General features: G+C 44.7%; 1 protein-coding gene across 4 annotated transcripts in view; it reads right to left on the bottom strand.

Annotated features, from left to right (window-relative positions):
* LOC130849270 (carboxyl-terminal PDZ ligand of neuronal nitric oxide synthase protein) overlaps positions 1-18,753 on the bottom strand; it is a 296,636-nt gene extending 277,883 nt beyond the window's left edge. For all 4 annotated transcript variants that reach the window (XM_057728028.1, XM_057728031.1, XM_057728029.1 and 1 more), the window contains exon 1: positions 18,425-18,753. In XM_057728028.1, the coding sequence (XP_057584011.1) occupies positions 18,425-18,529 (105 nt within the window). In that variant the 5' untranslated portion in view covers positions 18,530-18,753. The remainder of the gene's footprint in view (positions 1-18,424) is intronic.
* Positions 18,754-26,100: the final 7,347 nt, after the last annotated feature.

The following is a 26,100-nucleotide window of genomic DNA, read 5'->3' as shown; positions in this document are numbered from 1 at the left end:
TTATGGGATATTCGATTCTGTCATTCCCTATGTACTTGAAAATCAGAATTCACAAATTCACAGTGTAGAAGAACAGATGAAATATAGAAAAGACTAGGTAAAAACCTTGTAGTCTTAAATTCTAACTGGAAATATCAGTATGAAGTCACAAGTAAGTTCATATCGATCACATTCATTCTCGTGTTCTCTCTTTAGTTTTGCAACACTGTCCACTGAAAAAGATCTAGAAACAATGGCCAACTCAATTTAAAAAAAAAAAAAGCATCCCAAGTGCCCACTTGGTGGTCTTGAGAAACGATTTTGCATTAAAAGATACCAGGTCTTCCTGGAGAAATGCCGATTGAACACGAGGCAGAAAATACATGAGGAATAGAGAAGAAGGGTAAGGAGGGCAGCAAGAGAGCAGGGGAAAGGAGAGGGTGAATCTCCTGAGCCCAAAAGAGGTGCCTGTTACCAGGCTGTGTATCCACCAAGGTAAAGAAAGAAGACATCACAGGGAGGAGAGGGAGGCGTTGATCAGCCCTGGACACAGTCACGCACGACAGCACAACACATAAAGGCAACTGCTGGCAGTGTCCAGCCAAATATTGTGTAGGCGGTCAGGGGAGAGCTTCGACCCACAGACTGAATATTCCAGCTTCACCAGGAAAACTATCACCATTGCATGGGAGGACACCACAAACCCTCTTGGCCTGCTGACATTAAACATACCCAAGCAACTTTCTGAGGGAGATCTATGCCCCTCCAACCCCACCCTCCTACGTGTAGGGAGGTAAGTGCTGATTCTGCATCCATAAGAATATCCAGTCACTCATTCGACTACGCATCTCATCGTAAATCCATCAAAAGGATCCTGGCCTAATAAATCAGGCTTGTCAATCAGCATAACCCAGGTCTGCTCATAAATGCCCCTGTTCTGTGAATACATCAGCAGTTCTCCTGGCTGCACACTGCAGTCACCTGGGAGCTTTTGAAGTTACAGTGATGCTGGGACCCCAGCCCAGATATATGAAATAAGAATCCCTAAGGGTAGTGGGTATCTATATCTAAGTTCTCCAGGTGACACCAAGGTGCAGCTGGGTCGTAAAGCTCTGTTGAAATACAAAATTAGGTTTCTCAGGCAGCAAGGCTGAGGGTTAACCCTTGAAGAGTGGGCTGCTCATTAAGGCTAAGACTCTGGCCACTGTGAAGCACACAGAGGCCTCTTCCTGCTTGAATTTCTACAAAATCCAAGATCACAGCTCAGTCCTTTTCCTCCTTTGCTTTTTGGCAGAATGTGACCCTGCAGAGTTCTGCTGTTTTTTTTAAAACTCTTCTCTTTTGGCTTCAATAGGGAAAAAATTGATTACTAAGACTTAAAAGATTTTTTTCATGGAGCAGCAAAAGGTGTAAATATTTGAGAACAGAAGATAAGTAATGAATAAATTCTGCTTACGTGTAGTTACACTTGAGCAACATATTGATGAACAGCTAGGGGAAGAAAGAGCACACGTTCCCTCCTCCCACGCCTCAAAGAGAGAGAGGGCACTTCCAAAGCCGGGAGCATGTTGGGCCCCACGTGCAGTCTTGCTGGCTTCTGGCTGTTTGCTCTGATTGAGCTGTCAACCAGGATGTGGGCATTAAGTCATTGAGATGTGATTGCAGAAGATATAAGAATAAAACAGAGAATCACAGAGTGTTCAAGTTGGAAGGGATCTCAGAGATCCTCTAAGATTTAGGTTCTAAGTAGCTCTGTTATTTTACAAACCAGGGGACTGGAGTACAGAGAGATGCAGGTGACTTGTTCAAGGCTTGTTTGATCCAACAAAGGGTAGCACTGGCATTGCGACCAGTGCAGAACTCTTCCATGCCTCATTCTAGTCTAGCAGACCCTGGCATGCCTGCTGAATAAACAGACTATTAAGAGAAAGGAGTACGTTGAAATGGGGAGGTGAGAGGAGGGACTGCATCCCTCCCACATGACCTATTCAAGGCGTCAAGGCTTCTCCCTTAGAAGAGGTGAGTCAGCAGCCTCAAGTATGTGCTTCAGACATACTTTTAATGAAAAACAACTTCAAGCTACTGCTAGAAAGAAGAAATAAAGAATCACTAAAGGCAGCACTGTCATCAGGCACTTGACATCCACAGGACCCAAAGGATGTCAGCCTCACTGTCTAACAAACCAAACACTTGCCGAATCCCATGCACCCCACATATGCTTCCTGAACAGCTACTATATGCCAGGCCCCCTGCCAGTACTGCAGAAAATACAAAAGTTTAACCACCTTTCATGGAGCCTATGCTAAGTCAAGCACACAAATAACAGATTACAAACCAAATGGTGCTACAGTAATTCAAGGAAGAAGAATGCGCATAGAGCTGGGATGTGGGAGAAACTAGTATCTGGTGAGCTAATAAGCCTCATAAGATGAGAATGGAGTTGATATATTCATCCCACGTCTATAGCAACAAAGCCAGCTTCAAGCCACAGGCTAGATCACCCTCAGGAGAAGAAAGTGAGACCCACACCATAAAAATCTTTACTATCTTGCCAAGGGAATGGCTGGGAAGGCACAGTTACCAACCGCTGCATTCTTGCCACACACACACAAAAAAAAACCTTTTTGAAAAACACAACCAACATGCCTGGGACGACAATTGGGCTGGGCAGGAGAAGCAGACGTACTATACTGGGTAAGGGCCATGTTTGGGACCCCACTGCTGGCAAAGGCACCCAGGTAAACGTGGTGAGGAGCAAAGCAGTGTCTACACAATGCCACCAACTCCACTCACTCATTTGTTCATTCAAGATCAGTGGCGCACCTATAACGTGTCAGGCACTGTGCTAAGCCCTGGAAATTCAAAAGTGAATCAGACGTGGTACTTGTTTCAGCATCCACAGGCCAGGGAGTCCACCTGGAGGGAGATTGCAGGAGACAGAAATAATTGCCATACAGGCAGTAAGGATTAACAGAAAGCCTAGGACAAAAGAGGGAGCTGCTACCTAATATCTCAAACAATCTAATTAGTCTCAGAAACCCATCGTGGATTCGTCACCAGTGACAGAATCCCTGCCTGAAGTTTTCATATTTCAGCAACGCCCACTTGCAACAAGAGGCTGGGAGGGGGAGAGAGACTCCTAATCCTAACTTGCTGAGATTATCCACTCTCTAGGGACTATGTTTATATAGCCCTTATTAGCATCCCACTCCGCCCTTATCTCCTTTCTCAGAGGGGCTCATACAGACACAGCCTCAGTCTCATCATTTTTGCTAAATAGACCTTAAACTGCCAAATCTCAGCAGCCTAATATGCTTCCTAAACTGAGACAGTGTAAGATATCAGGACTGCTCTAAAAAGAGAATTCCATACAGGATATCAGGACATAGTGCAGCTAAGCGCCCAACCCACGAAGAACAGCTGAGGACCAGATAGAGAGACAAGTTCAACTATCTTTCAAGCTCATGCAGTTCAGACATTAGAGTGTCCTCCCACAGGACGGCGTTTAAAGCTTCATCATGTGAGGTGTAATGACTCAGAGTTAGTTCCTTTGAATTGAAGGCTATTTAATTCTGTATCTTTTCTACTTCTGACTCTCCTTTCCAAATACAGCCTGGCCCTAAGAACACAATATATGTTACTGTACTAATCCTTTCTTTGCAATTTCTCTTACACCCACCCTTTATTTCCATGTCTGCCATTGTCGTGCTGGTTCAGGTCCTCACACATGGAGATGTCCTCAGTGAGTGCATACGTATACATACACACACATATGTATATGTGTGTATATATTTATCTATACGTGTGTACATATATACTTTATACTTATACATATATACTTTATATATATATGTACACACATACATTTTATACACACACACATACATATATATATCACCTAGAGGCACACATTTTTGTTCCTCACCATTTACAAGATAAAGTCTCATCTCTCAAGCCTGGTATTTAAAGCCTCCGGGGGAATATGTGGGTCTTCCTACCTCTATTATTTCTCATTTCTTTATTATCCATGATTTTCTTATCTCCTCCCCACTCAAGCCGAAGGCAATAAACCACCACATATAAACCCTCCTCTCCCCCATTCACACTACACAGCCACACTTCCTCTCCTTTTCACTTTCCTAAAAGCTGTCCATCCACTTCTTTACTCATACACGTGGTTATTCCAAACTAAAAGATGCCTTAGACCTCTTGGCAACCTCCAGAGTAGAACACGGGCCCTCATTTCAGCTGCTACCATCTCTCACCTGAAGTACAGGATGTGTTTCCTCAACAGTCTCTCCGGGCCTGTTACTGCCCCCTCCAACCCACTCTCCACAAAACTGCTCCAGTGATATTTTTAAACTTCAAGACTCATCATCTCATGCCCCTGCAAGACCCCATCCGAAGCCACAGGCTAAGCCACCACCAGCAGCTGTCTCTGAGAGCTGTGCTGGGTCCTGGGGAAGAATATACGTGCATGAGCTCTACCCCGCCACAGCAGCACCCCCACGAACATGCTCATGAAGAAAGCTCAGGAGAACACTTCCATGTGGAAAAAGCAAGGCCTCGTTCCAGCAAAGCTTTGGTCCAATTTCATTCCAGAACTGGATCTGGAATGACCTTGAAAAAGTCACTTAATACTGAGTCTGGGAAACTAGAACGATAAAAGGTAGAGAATGACATCATGCAGCACAATTGGAAGGATTGAAGGAGAAAGTTTATGAAACACCTGGCAGAATGCCCAGCACGTAGTATGTGCTCAATACAAATACTATCACTCTGCCTGTCTTTCCATATCTCCCCAGCTGGGCTAATTTCCCCCAAGTCACCATCTTGTCTCATGTATCTCTGACCTTCAACACCAAGCACTGTGCCCTAAACACAGTACAAGCACAATAATACTTCCTATATGATTGGATTGATTCCTAGACCTGCATTTGGAAATGTATATTCAGGGAACACAAGTCAGATTCAGAAAAGGCTGTATGGCAAAAAGAAACTCTCAAATCTATGGAAGGAAAGTGAAGATAAGTGATAAGAATTTACGAGGGAGTACACAATTCATAAAGACCTCCACTTGGGAAAGACCCGAGGTCTTTTCCGTCTTTCCACCGAAACTACCCTGGCCTGCTCCAGCACTCTAACGCTGAGATTCTCCAACTGTGCGCCGTGATTTGATTTGGTTAGAATCACCTGCGGGAGCTTCTTAACACTCCCAAAGTGCAGAACTCTCATTTTCAGAAAGATGGAGTAGACATACTTTTGCCTATTCCTCCTGCTAACAACCACCAAAATTCCAGGCATCATACGTAAAACGAATACAAGACAACCCCAAAAGATGGCGAGAAGGCAGTAGACCAATTAGGGACATTAGCACCCAAGGAACCACATGACAGTTGAGTTCCCTGGGTTCTTTTTGCTTCACATCTCCCAGACCTGTTGCTGGAGAAGCCAGGGACCCAGAAACGTCAATGAACACAGACCTAAAAAAAAAAAAAATAGGTCCCAAGAGAAGCCCACCTTCTCTAGCCAAAGGACCAGGAAACGGGCAGCCTCACATGACAGAAAACTTTTAGACAATAACAGCTCTACGCCAGCCAAACACTACAGAAAAAACTGTGCCCCCCATTCTCACCCAACCAGCAGAGTCAGAAACTAGACCTCTGCCCTCACCAGACTGTAAGGAGATGTTCCAACCTTACCTTCTTCCTGGCAGTATCAGAGAAGGCTGAACGGGGAGCGCGGGTGCCAGGAAGTCCACCTATGCGTGATAACAAGGCCTCCTCCCCTCCTTGCTGGGGTTTCAGAAGAGTCCCAGGGGAGAGTCAGAACTTTTACCACCACCCAGGGTCAAGAGGCAGAGTGTCAGGGGAGACCACATGAGCAACAGTACCAAGGCACTCCGGCCCCGTCCCAGAGTGCTATCAGCTGAGGCCAATAAATAATCTGGACTTCCACCCTCACCCAATGGTAACGAGGCAGCACTCCCCTCCCCACACCAGTGCATTGGCAGAGGAGTCTTGCCAAAACAGATTTAGTTAAGACCCAGAATGTCATGACTTAATACCCAAACCATCCAGGTTTCAATCAAAAATCATTCAACATTCTAGGAACCAAGAAAATCTCAACATGAATGAGAAAAGACAATCAAAAGATGCCAGTACCAAGATAACAGATATGTTAGAATTATTTGACAAGGACTTTAAAGTGGCCTTCATAAAAATGCTTCAGCAAGCAATTACAAATATGCTTGAAACAAATGGAAAAACAAAGTCTTAGCAAAGAAATACAAGATATAAAAACTGCAACACCCAGGCTACACCCACACTAATTGAATTAAAATTGCTAAGAGTTCCCAGCCAGCAGCAATTTTTTTTTAACTCCCCCAAGATTCCAACGAGCAGCCAGGTTTGAGAACCAGTGCTCCAACTCGTGGTTCTTAAACAAAGGTATCTGTCAGAATCACCGAGAAAACGTGATTAAGGCACAGAGATCCAGGCCCTATGCTACTTCAGGCCTGGGCCTCTGTATTTTCTTCAGTTTCCACATGATTCTAATAGACACCAAAGTTTGAGAACAGATGCCTTAACTAATCAAAGGAATTTCCAGGTGATTCCTCTCATTTGAGGATGCAGCAAAATTCTTGACCTGAAGCAGGAAAAAGCAGCATTTAAGTGACCCCGAAGCAAAAGGTAAAGTTTCAATCATACTTTAAAAAAAAAAGTTTCCATCGTACTTTGGATACAGGTGCTCAGGATAGAGTGTGTTTAACCTGGGCTGCCGAATTTAAGCGAAAAATATCCACACATACTGAGGACCAGTTTGAAAATGTAGGTACAGTACAGGTTATATCTGTTTATGGGAAATAGCATGGGAGTGAAATAGTATGTTAGCTGTCACTTGGCCCACGGGAGACATTAATCTTCTTCTTGGCAGAAAAAGAAAACACTTCTACACGAGTGCCTCTTCTCATCCAAAGAGACCAAAACAAGAAGGGAAGAGTTTATAATCAAGTTAGGAAAAAAGGACACACCAAGGAGCTTTTCCATTGTGCACTGTGGACTAAGATTTCCAATCAAAAGGCAACTACATCTCCTGGGCTGGACGTTTTTTGGCATTGTACTTTCCTGGAGGGACCTTGGAGGCTCCAAGTGGAGTGGAGAGAAACAGTCCTCAGAAACAGAGCTGAGAAATGCAAGGAAGAGGGCGTGGAAGTTGACAGGAAGAAGAGGTGTGGGGGGGGGGGGGCGGCGCGGGACATAGATCACCACTGTTAGACGGGAAGTGCATAGGCAGGAGCCCAGCGGAGAATAACTCTCTCCAGGAAGGAAGGGCCTCCCAAGGCCCCTCTCCTGCTTGTCTCTGCTCTTCCACTTACTCACTGATGCCTCAATTCCATATCTGGAGACCATCAACACAGCCCACCAGAGGCGGCCTGTTGCCCACTGGCACACAACAGCTGACCCGTCCCTGGGCCACAGGCTTAACCTCAATGGGAGGGGCTGAGACCACCAACTTTAACAGACCATGTGCCCATTCAATCCTACCTAGAAAGACGGTCTCAGTTTCCTCAACTGCAAAATGGAAACAGGAACACCTACCCACAGAAGGTCACTGTAAACAGTGGTTTGCATATGTAAAATTCTGAGAACCATGTGTTGAAAGTGGTGAGTACTGGATAGACACTAGTTCTTGGTATGTTGAAACATATTCAGCACAGAAGTTAATAGTGCCAGACTGCCGGGGTTGGACTCGGGGATCTCTCCATTGCTAATGGGGGACTGTGAGCAAGTTGCTCTGCCTCTCCACACCTCAGCCTCCCCATCCGTAAAACTCAAATGATGAGAGCACCTTAACTCACAGGGCTGTTGGGGAAGATTAATCATTTCCTAGAAAGAGCTTGGCACAGTGCCTAGAACATAGTAAGTGCTTTGTAAATGATAGTGATGATTACGTTAGCTTTCTATGATGTGGACAGCATGAGGCAGGTATGTGGGGAGTCCCCTTCATCCTTGAGGAGCTTAGAGTCTAGAGCAAGAGATACAAGAAATGCACACACAGAACCAGCAGGGAAGAGCAGCATGGAATATGGGACATGTGATGATCCTGCAAGCACACAAACAGTATTTCTCTTTAACGTGCTCACACATAAGCTAATGGAGTTCAGAACGCTCTGAATACAGGCTGCATTGGGCAAGTGCGCTCTTCTTCGCCACCCCTTGGTAGGGAGTCCCAGGTCTCATTCACTTCTCAAGGCTGATCATTTCAACAGTTCTCCTGGAAAGCACTGCAGCTTCGAGAATAAATGGGGGTAGTAGCCACTATCCTCAGTTCTCATGGATGGACCCAGAAGAGTATAAGACACACAATTCTCGTTGAAGTGTCGCAGAAAGCCAACTGGGTTACTTGCAGGGGGTAGGGGACTAGGGCTTCTAAAGTATTCCAATACTCTGGGCAAGGAACTTGCTGGAAGTGCCATTTTAAGTAACTTTTAAAGCCAGCTGCTCCCATGCTTAAAAGGAAACATGATGCTGAATATAAAAATTGAAAAGGCAACTGTAAGCATCACAAGGTATTAATTAATCCCGTGATGCAAGATTCCTTCTGCTTAGATTACCTCTGCTTAAAGAAGTATTTATCCAAGAAATTCAGAGAAAGACAGTGAAGACAGACAACATATCGTACTTAAGATTCTGTGATTTTTAATCCAAACAAGGATTAAAAGGCTGGAACAAATGTGATGAGGGCATGCACCAGAAGCTAGCTAACCCCTCCTTATTCCTTCCCAAGGAGGCTGACAGCTATTTTAAGTCCACAAAGTAGTCACACTGTCTGATTTGTAACTTTTGGAATCAAGAGTAATACGGCAGCTAGATGTTTTAAGCAGGCATGTAAAATGAAGATAATATACTACTAGGCTTCTGACGTATTAAAAAAAAAAGAGTGTATGACAATTTCTAGATTAAAACCATGCACAGATGGGGACTTCCCTGGTTGCGCTGTGGTTAAGAATCCACCTGCCAATGCAGGGGACATGGGTTTGATCCCTGGCCTGGGAAGATCCCACATGCCGCAGACCAACTAAGCTCGTGTGCCACAACTACTGGGCCTGTGCTCTAGAGCCTGCAAGCCACAACTACTGAGCCCACATGCCACAACTATGGAAGCCCACGTGCCTAGAGCTCATGCTCCGCAACAAGAGAAGCCACCACAATGAGAAGCCCACTCACCACAACCAAGAGTAGCCCCTGCTCGCCACAACTAGAGAAAGCCCGCATGCAGCAACGAAGACCCAACACAGCCAATATAATAAATTTATTAAAAAAAAAACAAAACATGCACAGATGAAATTTACATTGCAATCTGCAGGACTAAACAACAACACTAATAAAAATAGCGACCCGCTCTGTGCCAGGCACTATGCTAGGAGTTTGCATGCGTAACTCATTTGCTCCACGCATTAACCCTATGAGGTATGTGATATGTGTATCCTCTTTCTACAGACAAAGATACTAAAGGAGAGATATTAAGAAACTCACACAAGTTCACACAGCAAGTGAGGGAGAGAGCCAAGATTTGCAACCAAACACACTTTGGCTCCTGAATCCATTTATGCTATGCTGTCTACCAGATTCACGTCATAAAAACTATAAAACAGAAAATTAAAGGAAATAAAGAATTGGGGGGGAAAGGGTATCAATTCATTAACAAGAACACAACTGACTGAAAATATGTTTTTTCCTAATAAATGACAATTATCTACTCCTGAAATTGGCCGTATGTTCTATAATCAAAGATTCTACTTCCATTGCATGTCCATCACTGGAATTCCACTTATTAAGGAAAAATGCTTATCCCAGGGGATACTTCCTGGGATCAAGGACTAGTCTCACTAGGGACTGAGACGTACAGGCCTAAAGCAAGAGAAAAAGCCAGGAGGAGACTGGAGCCAGCTGAGGCATTTTCCACTCTTGGGTGATACAGGAGGGCCTTGGCAGTCCTTGTAGGGAGCATCTTAGGAATTACATTCATTGGTTCAAAATACATTTTTTATATGCAAGGCACTGCAGTCACCACTGCAGAAGACACAAGGGGGCAGAGTGACAGGGACCCTATGATGACAATAAGGGGATGAAAATCAGACAGGCGCAAGCAGCTGTAATCCACAGCGGGGTCTGGTCAGTCCCTTCCACATGGAGGAGGGGCTACTAAGATCCACTTCACTGAGTGACAGGAGACAGGGCCTGAGCGATGGATGAGGAATCACAGCCAGGGCTGAGAGAATGGGCGGTACCCCAGTTAGGTTGAAGCATAGGGTGATTAAAGGGAACTATTCAAAACCAGAGAGCCCTGAATATCAGGCTAAGAATTTTGGATCTAATATGGTAAGCTTAGAAACTTTCAATGTTTTTGAGTAGAAGGATATCATAATCATATTTCAGGATAAGTGACAGAGCAAAAGTTTACAGGATAAAGTGGAGGCCTCCAGAAGGTAACTGAAACAGTATGGTGAGAGGCAGTGAGCATCTGAACCAGCCAGAGGTGAGACGAGAAGGAGCAGGCAGGATGCATGGATGGATATCACTGTGAAAATTCAAGGATGCAGCAACTGATTTGAAGTTGGGGAGGTGGGGTGGTATCTGGGAAGAGCCTGGCCACAATAGGTACTCAATCAACAGTCAATGAGTCCACTGTTATACAAAAGGATTCAAGCACTGCTCCAAAGTGTCAAGCCTGGTGCCTGAGAGGATGGTGGGGTTGTTTAAAGAAGCAGGAAGTCATCAGAGAGATTTGAATTCAAGCTTGTTGAGTGGTGGAGTTAGCAACATGTTCATTGGGGTAGAGACGGCCAGCAGGATGCTAGAAATAAAGATCTGGAGTCTGGAATGGAGTTAGAGATCCAGGAGCCAACATGCATAATGGGGGGTGGGGGGGGGAGGGGTGTTGAGGGAGAGAATGGAATTGAGCACTCACCTGAGAGGTCAATGTGCAGAGAAACAACAACCAGCAAAGAAGAGGAGGTACAGACAGGGGAGCTATGCATGGCCAACCAAGAGACTGAAGAGAGCTGAGCGAGGCATCCCAAGAAAGACAAGGGCAGGCTGCTCAGGAAGAAAACTCCAAAAGGAAGAGGATGGAGAAAGATGACAGTAGAACTGTCAGGGGAAATACTGACCGACACTGCCCGCCCTGGCCAGCCAAAGACAGTAACGATCTGCATGTGTTATTTCACAACAGGAGATCTGGTAAGGAACACGGAATGAACAAGCCACCACCAACCAAAGGAACACCGGAAAGGTCAAAAGGAGAGGAGGGACGCCAGTTCACATGTCCTACCCACCTCCCAGAACCCTCCTTTCTGGAATCCATCTTGGCTGAGCCATGCATGCACCACCAAAAAGGACCCTGAGTCAGAATGATTGGCCAGAGACAACCTGGAAACTAATCCCACCACCATAAAACCCGAGACTGCGAGCCACATGGCAGAGCAGTTCTCCTGGGCTCCCTCACCCTCCTGCTCTCCCCCCGGGGGCCCCTTCCCAATAAAGTCTCTTGCTTTGTCAGCACGTGTGTCTCCTCGGACAATTCCTTTTCGAGTGTTAGACAAGAGCCCCTTCTCGGGCCCTGGAAGGAGTCCCCCTTCCTACAGCAGAACAATATCTATATGGCAGCCAGGATGGAAGTGGGAAGGACACAGCCAGGGACTGAATAAATATTGAGAAACTGCAGAGAGTAGAGCACTCTTTCATGAGGCTTAGCTGTGAAAGGAAAGGATAACATGATAATGACAAAGGTGGAGAGAAGAGAGTTTTCACATAGGGAAGATCACAGCACACTTCTGGGCAGAGGAGTGAGCCAGTAGGGGGAAAGATGAAACCCTGCAAAGGCGGGGGTGGGGAATGATGGGGTAATGAACAAAGACTCAGGAGACTGGAGCTAGCAGCAGAGGGAGGGCAGATGAGTTTTAAAAAGAAAGAGGGAAAAAGAAAAAATCAGACTTCATAATATAAAACTTTTGTGTTTCAAAAGACAATACCAAGAAAGCGAAAAGACCACCCACAAAATAGGAGAAAATACTTGCAAATCTACATAATGGATTTGAATACAGAATATATAAAGAACTCTTACAACTCAGTAATTTAAAAAGACAATCCAATTTAAAAATGAGCAAAAGATCTGAATAGACATTTCTCCAAAGATTTGCAAATAGCCAATAAACACATGAAAAGGCATTCTGTATCGTTATTCACCAGGGAAACGCAAATCAAAACCACAATGAAATACCACTTCATACCCACTAGGATGGCTAGAATCGAAAAGACAGATTATAACAAGTGTAGGCGAGGATGTGGAGAAATCAGAATCCTAACACACTGCTGGTGGAAAAGGAAAATGGTGCAGCCACTTTGGAGAACAATCTGGCAGTCCCACAATGGTTAAACATAGTCACCACATGATCCAACAATTTCACTCTTACCATGAGAAATGTAAGCATATATCACACAAAGACTTGTACACAAAACGTATATGGCAGCATTATTCATAGTAGTTAAAAAACAGAAGCAACCTTAATGTCCATCAACTGATAAATGCATAAACAAAATGTGGTATAACCATACAATGGAATATTATCTGACCATAAAAAAGAATGAGTTCCCGATAGATGCTACAATATGGATAAACCCTGAAAACATTATGCAAAGTGAAAAAAGCCAATCACAAAAAACCCACATACTCCATGATTCTATTCATAGGAAATGTCCAGAATAGCCAAATCTAGAGACAGAAAGTAGATTAGCAGTTGCTTAGGGTGGATAGGGGATGGGGGTGGGTAGCTAAAAGATACAGGGTTTCTTTTTGAGGTGATGAAAATGTTCTAAAATTGTGGTGGTGGTTGCACAACACTATGAATATATTAAAAACTACTTAATGGTATATTTTAAGTTGGTGAATTGTATGGTATGTGAATTATATCTCAATAAAGCTATTAGGAAAAAGGGAGCGGAGGAAAGAAGGAAGTTCTTTTTCCAAAAACAGGAAGGCAGAAGGGAAGTAGAAGAGACCAAGTCTGCAGCATTGGGCAGGAAAGCTGGAGGGACAGAAGGGTCATTGGCATGGCCCCAGGCTGCTGGCGGAGTAGGATAAGGGCAGCAGAAAGTCACTGAGGAGCAAAGGGCAGCCTCAAGGTGATGAGATGAGAGGAGGCAGGTAATGATGGTCCGAGAAGCACTCTGAAGGTTTGAGTTCTGGAAGTTTAGCAGCATCATGATTAAGTGATAACAAACAATAAGTCTGATTAGGGTCTTCGATGTGGATGACTGACAAAGGTCAACATGACATGTGACTGTGTGACCTTGACCACTAAATGGACTGGGACATTTTGGGCAAAGATGACATGGCAAAATCGTGAAATGTACAGATAAGGTAGAAAAAGATTTGCCCATTAAATCCCAAAACACCAGCTGTAGAGGAACACCCTGGGGCACCTAAGAGCAAAATAAGGGTGAATAAAAACAGGTTTCATTTCTGAGCAGTACTGTATCTTTGAGACTCATCATCCCCCAAAGACTCATCTGGTCCAGGCAGAAGATAACAATGGATTTTAAAGCATCTGGACAAATACCTAATAAGGTGAAATAACCTGCACTTCAATGATGACATTGGCGAATACACCAGGGCCTCTATCTGAATCCCTACTTGTCCATAATCCTGGAAGACAGGACCCTTGGGGGGCGGGATGGGGGAGGAGAGAATGCACACCCAGAATAGAGCAGAGTTGGTTCTAAGAGCTTCTTACCACACACCACAGGTTAGGTTTGAGTTAGAGCACCCCATTTATGGTGAACCAATGTATGTAATGTCCTAATCTGGAACCCCTCAAGATAGCGTGTTCAAGAGGCATCCACAGGCAGCCTGCTGTGCACAGGTTATTGGAATCTCTAAAATCCACATCATGGAAACCATCAGCCAGTGAAGCCATTCAGCAAGGAAGGAAACAATGGCCAGAGAATTCAGTTCAGATTTGACCAGGAACTCCCAAATCCCCAAAATCACTCAGACTTTCTACAATTGGTAATTTCTTCCACTTGATAAATAATTTGATATTGCTGGCTATGCATATATGTACCTGATGTTGCGGTAGGGGTTATACACAGAAGCATGAGACAAGGTCCTTAAAGAACACGAGACGTCACTGGAGAAGGTATATGCCAAGGGGAAAGAACACAGAATTTTATGGTTGACTGTGATCCAAAGATGGCTTCGGCAATATCTCTCATCCCAGTGCACTCTGGCACTGTGACTTTGACGCTCCCCATCAAGAAGTGAAGAATACTTCCCCTCCCCTTGAACCTGAGCCAGCCTATCCCCTGATCTGACCAACAGAATGCAGCAGAAGTGACCCTGCGTAACTCTGGAGGCCAGGCCTTAAGAGCTTCCACCTTCCCTGCTTGGAACACTCCCCCTTGAAAGCCAGCTGCCAGATCAAAGGGCCATCATGCTATGAGGAAATCCAAACTACCCAGGGCAGAGCACCGCCACATGGAGGACTACCAAGGCATAGCCATGAGACAGAAGCCTTCCAGGACCTTCCAGCCCAGCCACAGCAGAATGAGGCCAAGTGAGTGATCCAGTGAACACCACGTGCAACAGAAGAACAGCCCAGCCAAGCCCTGCCTGAATTCCTGACCCACGAATCATTAGCAGATTAAACAGACGTCGTTTTAAGCCACTGAGTTTAAGGGGAGTTTGTTAAGCAGCAATAGATAACTGAAATCAACTTGAAGCCAGGAAACTAGGGATGAGTCCTGGTTCTGTTCTCACCCAGCGTTGTGACCCTGGGTCGATGACTTCCCCTCTAGACCTCGTCTTCCTCATCTATAAAATAAGGAGGTTGTACGAGGTAAGCTAAGGTGCTCTCCAGTTCTGACAGGCTGTGCCACACGTGCCCAGATCAGTGAACGGGCTAGGCAGTGAGAGCCAGGAATACAGAGGGAGCTACTACTTCAGGATCAGATGAAGGAAGCATGGACCAGGAGCCAAAAGCGCTGGTGCATGAGGATTAAATGAGGCAGCACCTAGAACGATACATGAGCCACAGTAAGTGCTCACTAAATATCAGCTACAATCATTATTCTCTCATCAGTTCTGTGACTCTGGACAAGTTAATCTCTTCGATCCCCAGTTTATTTCATCTGAAAAACAGAGATAACACTAACGTTCCCATTTCCACATGAGGAAAATTCTGTGCGTGAAAGTCCCATGCAAATCGAAAATCACCTGCAAACGTGGGGCATAACTGTATTACTCATAATCTTATTCTTTGCACCATTGTCATCAGAAGTCTTTTTCTCACCCAGCAAGCAGAGACAGCCAGTTGATGATACTGGCCACCAGGAAGGCTTACTGGGAGAGGGAGAGGCAGATACAAAGGAGCTACACAAGCTTTCAAGCCGAGATGGACTGTACCACCCATCCACCAACAACAGTCAGCGAGCAGGTGCCCTTTCTGACACGGAGAGCAGTATCCCTTAAGAGCAGCAACCAGCCCAAGGTTAAATCTAGAAAGAGCCCAGCAGTAAAAGTTTGAATAATTTTCTACCACAGAGTCAGAGAGGCCAGCAACCTAAGGATGCCCTGCCAGTGAACGGTGAATCAGACCAACCGCCCAACATAGAGTGAACATTCCATAAAAATTATTAAACGAATAAGCATTGGATTTGAGAGTCTGAAGTCAAAGCTCCCAAGTTTAAATCCTGGCTCTGCCACACACAGCTGTGTGCATGAAAGCAGGCAACGTATCCTCATTTATAAGATATAAGGAGACCCACCTCCAGGAAAGCAGTGGGAATTACATGAAGTACTGCAGGTAGAAAGCCTCTAGGATTCTGCTTGATAATTAAGTGCATAGTGTGTTTTTTTAAGTGCACAGAACCTCTGACACCCAGATGCCCTTCAACCCTAGCCTTTCAATCTCCGTGGCACCCTGAAAATGAGTGGCATCCATCCAAAAAGTCACTCCATCCAGTGTTGATTCTGAAAAACTGCCAGTCCTTGGGAGAGAAAGACCTGGGCTCATTTTCCAAGAGTATCTGACAAGGCAGCACTAATACATTTACATTTTACAGGCTATGCTTTTCCAAAACAAGGAATGAGTGCGGTGTGGATTTAACCCTGAAAACCCAGTGATCGTGCAGTTCTACAGACACTGCTTGCTCGGGAGGGATGTAAAAACCAACTAGATGAGGCGTTTGCCAGGTGCTCATGAGACACAAAAGCTTCTGCTTCCACTCAGGTCTTGGCTGACGTGATCTGAAAGTACTGGTATCCAGCATCAATTACAAAGAGCTGGGAGTCAGGACCCAGTTCTCAAAGTCAGCCCTGTCCTTTCTTCCCTACCTCGCCATTCTCAAAGGCAGAGCCCTTGGTTGGCTATGTCCCAAATCTGCACTGGGAACACAGCTGGGACCAACTGTGGTTCCCCCTCCTCTTATGGAGGGATTCACTGTGCATGAATCCAGGCAAGTTACTATAGGAACTACATCACATAGCCCCCAGACATTTGCTTAGAAAAGAAACTGCATGTTGGGAAAGGGAGGGTAAGATCCAGCAAGTTGGAGGCAAGCCTCAAGCCAGTGTTTCTCGAAGTCTAGTCCCAATCACCTGCATTAAAGCACCTGGAATGCTCCTTAGAGGTGCATAGTCCTGGGCTCTCCCCAGATGTGTCAGATTAGAACTGGAGGTGGCAAGAATCAGACTTTTTAACAACCTCACCTGGTGATTCTTATGCGTGCTAGGTTATGAGTCCTAGCTAGGACCAAACACAGAGGCAGTGAGAAAAGAATTAAAAGGTTAAAAACACTTTAATCTGATCTCTCTTCCTCTATTGATTCTTGCAAAACAGAGCACTGGTAAATGAAACAAGACAAAAGCCAATTTCCCAGTTTATGTATGTCCAAGAAAATTAAATCATGATGTGATGAAAAGTCATACTTTAAAATTCTTAAAGCTACTCACCAAAGCAATAGGCCTGGACAAAATTAACCCAAACATCCTATATTAGACGAACCAGATCTATTCTGAGAGAAGCAAGATAAGATCTTGGCTACAGCCCCACTCTGGTCCCAGCCATACCCAGTAATTCAGCTCTGCATTCCACTGCAGGGTTTGATGTCTGGGGGAACAGGGGGTGTCCTCCTAGCTCTAGCAAGTGTGGTTGGGGGAAGGTTATTCAGGGAGAAAAAAAGGTAAGATTTAACAACTCACACATCTCCATGAGAAGGAAAAAAGATCAAAAGGTAACTGCATTGCACTCATCAGACACTCAAAAAGACGTCTCACAGATTGAAGGAAATAGCCACCTGATGGAGTAATCCTTGCCTGAGATGCTAACACCCTGCCATCTACAAAGTCATGAAGGAGAAAAAGGGACCGAAGAGTAAAACTGTCTCCACATGGAAAGGACTACCTTTTCAAAACCGGCAAGACACAACCTACTTGGAGGGGTAGTATTTTCTGTCACATATCAGCGTCAGGCACGTAGTAGGTGCTGAGCACCCCTATGTTCTGGGGGGAGGGCATTAAGCAGCATGAAGAAAGACCAGAAGCACTCTTCCCCTGTGATGGGCGGCAGGAACCCCAGCTGTAATCTCAGAAACCAGAACTCCTCACTCTGGGAAGTGCCGCACAGGGGGCCAGCCTTATTCACACCTGATGGTGCAGTACGGAGGCTTCCGCCCCGCCCCCTCTCCCAGAGATGGACCTGGGACTCTGAGCTGAATAATCCCAGTCACCTCCCCGATAAATTCTTCAGCAGCGCTCCCCCTGCTAGCTGCTGAAACTTAACATTACGCCACAAAACTAGCAACCGGGAAGCTTTCACCTCACCTCCCCCCTTCAATGACTGGCACTTGCAAAGGAGTCTTGGCAAATAAGGCATTTAAGAAGTGACTCGGACACCTGGCCGGGGTTACCTGGAATCTAAAAACAAAAACCACCCTTGTATTATTTTCTTCAATCAGGAAGCTGGTATTCCCCCTTCAAAAGACCTTCCTGAAAGCACCTCTCCCACGGGATCCCAACAGGTAAATAACAGCAACGCTTCCCTAAACCGATTCTGAAGAACCACGTCCAGGCTGCGCTCACCCACCGGCTTCTCAGAAGGAGGGATCCGGGAAGTAACTCAATCAGTCCTGGGCAGGTGAGGATGGGGGCGTCTGCAGGTGGGAGGAGGGGGGTGAAGCAATGCCGCTCAAACTTTGCAGTTGCTCTTTAGCAGTCCTGGGCAGGAGCCCGCGGAACTCCACACAGAGAAGGGGAGCCACCGTCCCCAACAGAGAGGCCCCCACACCAGCCTACCCGCCACCCCGCGTCCGGGATGGCAGCGCATCCCGTGCACGCCTCAGACATGCCCCTCCAGGGCAGCCCCCTCCCCGGGGCCCCTCACCTTGGCCTCGAAGCAGATGCCGTGCTGGAAGGCGTCCTCGTTGTGCAAGGGGATCCGCAGGTCGTGCCCATCGTCCACAAGGTTGTACTTGGTTTTGCTCGGCATGGTGACCCGCAGTGGACCGGCTCCTCCGGCGGCGGCGGCGGCAGGAAGGGGCCGGCGAGACCCGGGGAGGAGGCGGGAGCCGGGGGCGGCGGCGCGCCGAGGAGGCGGGAGCCGGGGGTCGCGGGGCGGGGGCTCTCTGGCAGCGCGGCGGCCGTGGAAGCCGGGACCGGGAGGACGCGAGGGCCGGGCGGCGCGAACGCGGGCGACGCGGGCGGCGCTGCGGCCGCGCAATTCCTGCCGGCGAGGCGGGGGCGGCGGCGGCGGCGAGGGCGGGCGCCCCGGCCGGGGAAGGGGAGCGGGGGGCGCGCGGCCCGCGGCGGGACTGGGCGCGGCGCCGGCCCGGGACGAGGAAGAAAAGGCGGCGGCGGCGACGGAGCGGGGCGCCTGTCACGGAGACGCCGGAGCGGCCGCGGGCGAGCGGCTCCTCCTGGGGGGCGGGCCCGAGCTGGCTCCTCCCGCGGGGCGCCCCGGCCCCGCCCCCTCCGGGCAGGCCCCGCCCCCGCCCGCGCCCGCGCCGCCCGCCGAGCAGGTGAACGTCCCCGCGAGCGCTGCGCGCGGCCCTGCGCGGGTGCTGGGCCCGGCCCCGGGACCTTCGCCCTGGGCCTGTGCAGCCGGGTTTCGGGAGCCCGGCCGCAGACCTGTTCTTGCTTCTACAGTCAGAGGCTGAGCCAGGCGACTAATAGTTAGCAGCAGCGGTGCCTGGATGTTTTTGTTTTTGTTTTTGTTTTTGGAGGGGGGAGGGGTGGTGTTTATTGTTTTGTTTTTATGTTTTGCCAGGAAGGCCCAAGTCCCGTCCCAGATATATTCAGATCACTAATTCTGAGAGTCCCCTTTCTCTGAAGAATCAAGACTGCACCCAAATGGGAGACTATCACAGGTGCTTTGTGTTCGCTCCTTTGAGCGGTGATTTGTGACTTGTGTATTGGGGGGGGTGGGGGGGGTGGGGGGGTGGGAATGCCTTTAGGGATGGTTTTAATATTGAAAAGCCATCAGCCTTGTGGAAATGGAGTAGGCCAAAAAAGAGTACTAAGGACAAAAGAATCCACAACCTTTTTATTTTCTTAACCTATAACTGGGTATGGACAAAATGAGCTTCCAAGTTACTTTGACTTCCTATCTTAGTAACTGCTTGAGTTCAGTTTGCCTATTGTTAAGAAAAGGCTCATTCACTTTTCTCCTTTACATCAAGAGATTTTTGCCGTGCAAACGTGTGCAAAGGAAGGGGGAAGGGGGGCAAAGGGGCAGTTAGTGACCAATTATTTAATATCTATCAAACCCCATGGGTAGAGGTTCATGGTAACTGTGACTTACTTAGCTTAATATTACCCCAGAGTCACCATAAGCAATCAAACAGACCGGTGCCAAAGCCAGCCAAACTGAGATCAGTGAGGCCAGATGCTTAGCTCCCCTATTGAATTCACCAACTTACACCCGATTTTAATAACTTGTGGACACATCCACCCAGAGCAACTTGAAATCCAAACATCATTGACTGCCTGTTGTATAGCCAAGGCCACAAAGCATCACAATGAAGTTGCTTGCAAAAGGCATGTCTCCCTATGCCATTTCAATGATAAATTTATATAAGCAAATGTATTATTGCCATAATTGTATTTCTAATTTTGTCGCATATTGCTAATGTACAATTGCCGTTTCCTATATATTACCTACTCCCTATCTGCTGAAATTACTGGTCAAGATGTACTCTTCTGGGGTATCTCCTTATAGAAAAGCAAGCTGATGACTAAAACAAATTAATCATATATATTATGCTGTATAGACTATTATATTCATAAATTTAGTAAGAACCAAAAATAATTTGCACTGAGGAAATGCAGCACTAACCTTTTTATAAATACAGGACATGAAAGTCTAATCAGGCATGTTTGACTCTTTGAATGTCACCCTGGTTTTAATATGCATCATAATGCACTTTCTAAAACCTGGCACAGGAACTGAACAACTAAAAGGCAAGACCTTAAGTAACTACTTCATTTACATCTCATATTCCCTCCTGAATTTAAAAAGTCTCCCGAACTCCAAATGGCCTTTTTCTCTAGATTAACTTGGGTCCCACCGGACTGCTACATTTACCAGAATTTCATGTCAAATTCTGTAACACATTGTTTGTAGACCAGACACAAAAATCTGAAGCCTCAAAGATATTTCAGGATGTAGTATAGAGACTATCACATGGTAGACATCCAATAATTATTTATGGAACTGAATAATAATAATAGCGAATATTTATTGAGTGTTCTCTGTGTGTCAGGCATCGTTCTTAGAGCCTTGCCTGTATTATCTCACGTAATATTCACAACAACCCTAAGGTAAGCCCCATTTTATGAAGAAACTGCGGCAGAGAGGGTTACACAACTTGCCCAACGTCACACAGGTAGAATGGAAATAAGCCAGAATTTGAATCTAATTCTTTGTCAGGAAGTGTTTGCATTGGCCTGGACTGCTGTGAAAATCTTAATGCAAATGTTATGCATATCAAATGCAGGGGCCATGTTTTATTTAGGTGTATTTTATTGCTAAGCTATATTTATTCCACTTCAGTTAGATGAAGTGGTCCCAAAAGGAGAGGCCTGTCCTCTGCTTTGGCCTCCACCTAATATAACATCAGAGCTACATAGGCACACCCTCCAGAAACAATGGGCATCCAAAGCAATTTCCTTTTATTTTAGCAGTGATTTCAATCTTGTTTTTGCACCTTTAAATATAATTGAATTTCACCCACAGCTTTTCCAAATTTTTTTAAAAGTTTTATTTCTTAAAGTGACTGGTAGGTATGTGTATCACTTTCCATATCCTTCTGTATTTTAAACATTGCATAATACAAATTTAATCTGAAGTATGTTTAATTAAAATATAAATTGCTAAATCATCCAATACTTCCTATGTTAAATTTTATTAAAACTTTGTTTAAAAATGAATTGGAAGGGACTTCCTTGGTGGTATAGTGGTTAAGAATCCACCTGCCATACTTCCTAGGTGGTGCAGTGGTTAAGAATCCGCCTGCCAATGCAGGGGACACGGATTCGAGCCCTGCTCTGGGAAGACTCCACATGGCACAGAGCAACTAAGCCCGTGTGCCACAACTATTGAGCCTGTGATCTAGAGTCCGTGAGCCACAACTACTGAGCCCATGTGCTGCAACTATTGAAGCCCACGCACCTAGAGCCTGTGCTCCACAACAAGAGAAGCCACTACAGTGAGGAGCCTGAGCACCACAATGAAGAGTAGCCCCCGCTTGCAGCAACCAGAGAAAGCCCGTTTGCAGCAACGAAGACCCAACACAGCCAATAAATAAATAAAATAAATAAATAAATTTATAAAAAAAAAAAAAAGAATCCACCTACCAATGCAGGGGACATGGGTTCAAGCCCTGGTTTGGGAAGATCCCACATGTCGTGGAGCAACCAAGCCCGTGAGCCACAACTACTGAAGCCTGAGCACCTAGAGCCCATGCTCCACAACAAGAGAAGCCACCACAGTGAGAAGCCTGAGCACCACAACGAAGACCGAATGCAGCCAATAAATTAATTAATTTTTTAAAAAATGAATTGGAAAAAATCGTAACACAGAACTTTAGAAGTGGAAACTACTGGGAGATCCTCTAATCCAGCTCCTTCATAAAGCCAAAGAAATAGAAACCCAGAGACGTTAAGTTATTTGCTTAGTCATCACTATAGACTAGATCTCCTAACTCATAATCTTTTCATCAAATGAATGTGGGTTAAAACTAAGTTGACACATATGGACACCAAGTGGGGAAAGTTGGGGGGGGGGGGTGGGGAGGGGATGAATTGGGAGGTTGGGATTGCCATATATACATTACTAATGAGAAAAAAATATCAAATTGTGCACTTTAAATATATGCAGTGTATTGTATGTCAATTGTATCTCAATAAAAGTTCCAAAAATAATAAAAATAAAAAATAAATTGACGGAATATGGGGATATATGTATACGTATAGCTGATTCACTCTGTTGTATAGCAGAAACTAACACAGCATTGTAAACCAATTATACTCCAGTAAACATCTGAAAAACATAAATAAATTGACAGCAAACTATATGTAGCACATATTTGGAACTGAGAAAATTAATTTGCTTTTGATCATAAAATACCTGCTTTGTTACCCTAAGCACTTCCTGTGCATTGTCTCACTTGACCCTATGAGGTAGATACTATCAGTATCCCTATTTTACAAATGAGGAAACTGAGGCTGAGTGAGGGAAGTAGCTTGTGTAGATCATGGACCAATAAGCCCTAAGAATCCTTTCATGACTGTAACCAACAAAGAATGAAGAGTATGTCAGCTTGCTCAGTACTGCTCAGATACACACACAGAACTCACAACATCTTTGTATAAATAATAATATTAAATATTAACATGTAATGATTTCTCTCCATTAGCTAACACTTAATTCCAAAAAGCTCTAATCATTTTTTTAATGGCACCATTTTTACCTGACACCGTCACCCCAGGCATATACATTTAGGAATCATTAGCCGATTTTAACAGGTGGCAGTAAAGACATTAAGTGATTTCTCTGCCACCTCCCAAAACATCCTCTACCACTAATAGTCTCTCATCCAAGTTTGGCTTATTATGTAAGTAACAGTTTAGAATGTTTGCCCCATAAAAAAGATTATTCTAAAATGTATCACATATTCTGATGTTGGCCGACATATTTTCCCCTTAACTGAAACTGACTCCCCACTTGACAAGGGCAAGCCACATTTCCTATTGAGTCATTTATTTCTGTTTTAAAGGTAAGTCTTTCTTTCTAAAAAATTAAGCAAGTTCTTTTTTTAAAAACTGAATACTCTTTCTAATCAACTCCCAGACGGAATGCCTTTTGGGTTGCAAGCTTTCCTCAACAGCTCGCCAGTGCAGGCAAAATTAGAGGAAGAGATCTAAACTAAGAGCAAGGTCTGAAGAATTCTGACTTGAAGAAAGAAGGCTGGCTTTCCCTTTTTCTTGTGCATTCTTCTAAGAATCTCTCTTGGATGGTATAGCCACTCCCTGCTTCTAATTCAAAAGATTTTTTTTCAACTTAAAGTTAATAGCTGTGTTTCTTGGCCCTGCTCAGTATTTCAGGTGAGAAATATTTATTGATTCAACAGCTTTTGGTCAAAAAGCCTTTCTGTCAAAGGAAATAAAATCATATTTAACAAATATTCCTGCTATAATAGTTTCCCAGGGGTGACAGAGGTTATAAGACAGGTATATACACCGTTAATGTGACAGACATTTTTAAGTGCAGAAGATAATCTAAATATGATTGAGGTATAAAGTGAGAAGCACCATTTCTTATGTCATAAGGAGGGAAGGGAAGGGGAAAACTCATTGGGACCAACATGGTCAGGAAAGACTTCAAGAAGGATGTGAGCTAATTATCAGAGAAATACAAAGCAAAACTCCAATGAGGTAACACCTCACACCAGTCAGAATGGGCATCATTAAAAAGTCTACAAATAACAAATACTACAGAGGGTGTGGAGAAAAGGGAACCCTCCTACACTGTTAGTGGGAATGTAAGTTGGTGTAGCCACTATAGTAAACAGTATGGCAATCCCTCAGAAAACTAAAAATAGAATTACCATATGATCCAGCAATCCTACTCCTGGGCATATATCCAGACAAAACTATAATTCAAAAAGATACATATACCCCTATGTTCATAGCAGCACTATTCACAATAGCCAAGACATGGAAACAACCTAAATATCCACTGACAGATGAATGGATAAAGAAGATGTGATACACATATACAATGGAATACTACTCAGCCATAAAAAAGAACAAAATTATGCTATTTACAGCAATATGGATGCAACTTAAGATTATCGTACTAAGGGAAGTAAATCAGAAAGAGAAAGATAAATACCATGTGATATCACTTATATGTGGAATCTAAAATATGGCACAAATGAACCTATTTATAAAACAGAAACAGACTCACAGACACAGATCAGACTTGTGGTTGCCAAGGTGGAGGGGGGAGGGAACTTGGGGTTGATATGTGCAAACTGTTACATTTAAGATGGATAAACAACTAGGTCCTAATGTATAGCACAGGGAACTACCTCAAATCTCCTGGGATAAACCATTATGGAAAAGAATATTTAGAAAAGAATGTATATATGTGTAAAACTGAGTCACTTCACTGTATAGCACAGTGAGGTTGGCACAGCATTGTAAATCAACTATACTTCAATGGAAGGAAGGAAGGAAGGGATAAAAGGCATCCAGATTGGAAAAGAAGAAGGAGGAGGAAGAGGAGGAGGAGGACAGGCTTAAGGCCGGCTTGAAAAAAGGGAAAGTATTTTAATAAAGAACAGAGCAGGAGGAAAGCAGAAGACATGGAAACAGGGTCTGTAGAGACATTAATCTGCAAAGTGTCTTCAGGGAACAGTGAGGAGATAAGCTTGCAGGATGGAGAGTTCCTACCGGAGCACAGGGTGATAAGACTACCAGCAGATCTGGAGGCAGCAAAGGAGGCCTTCGACATGGGACTGAGATGACTGCACTCTGTGGGAAATGTTTGAACTGGGATTTGACCCAGGGAGCTAATTCAGAAAGATTACCCTCCTCCCCTCAACTGAAAGAAAGAAAGAAAAAGAAAGAAAGAAAGAAAGAAAGAAAGAAAGAAAGAAAGAAAGAAAGAAAGAAAGAAAGAAAGAAAGAAAGAAAGGGAGAAAGAGAGAAAGAGAGAGAGAAAGAAAGAGAGAGAGAAAGAAAAAGAGAGAGAAAGAAAGAGAAAGAAAGAAAGAAAGAAAGAAAGAAAGAAAGAAAGAAAGAAAGAAAGAAAGAAAAAGAAAAAGAAGAGAAAGGAAGGAAGGAAGAAAGAAAGAAAAAGAAAAGAAAGAGAAAACAACATATGTTTCCTGACCCTTTTGTTTAAGCAAGCTACAATTGAAAAATGGCACTTAAAGCAGATGATTGGATTTTCCATATTATAAGAGCGTGTGGAGAGTTGACTGGACAGTACTTGCGCTGTTCTCCTGTACCCTCAAATAAAGGATGATGAAAACAGATAAAGCTGCAACCAATTATGCCTCAGGATCATGGGTCCCAAAGAACCTCCACACTGCTCACTTCCAGATGCTAGCTTCTAATTCTTGCTTCTATTCCACTTTATCTTTGGGCCTTCTCATTGGCTGACAATTTTAGTATTATTTATGTGGGCCATTAGTTTGGTTTATTTGTTTGTTTGTTCATTGGTTTGTTTTAGTGCTCCATCATGGCAAAGAGAATTTTCTTTAGCTGCTCCACTGAAAATTGACTTTAGGACCTTCACTTTCACCCCTCCAAACTTAGATCTCTATTCCTAAATCTGGGACAACTTTTCGTTAGTTATCTATTTAAAACACCAAGTAAGCCCAGCTGTTAAAGTTGGAGCTTGTCTGCTCAACTATATCTACCCTGTCATTGTAAAAGATTTTGGTTCCTCTTTATAAAAGCCACATTCTTAAGGTGACGTAAGGGTTGTGAAAAGACTATGGAAACACTTGGAAATACAATATAAGTAAATATTTTATTTTCAGATCTCTC

The sequence above is a fragment of the Hippopotamus amphibius genome, chromosome 3, assembly GCF_030028045.1.
Source record: "Hippopotamus amphibius kiboko isolate mHipAmp2 chromosome 3, mHipAmp2.hap2, whole genome shotgun sequence".
NCBI lineage: Eukaryota > Metazoa > Chordata > Mammalia > Artiodactyla > Hippopotamidae > Hippopotamus > Hippopotamus amphibius.
The sequence above is the reverse complement of the archived record's forward strand: the minus strand, read 5'-3'. Positions and strand labels throughout refer to the sequence as shown.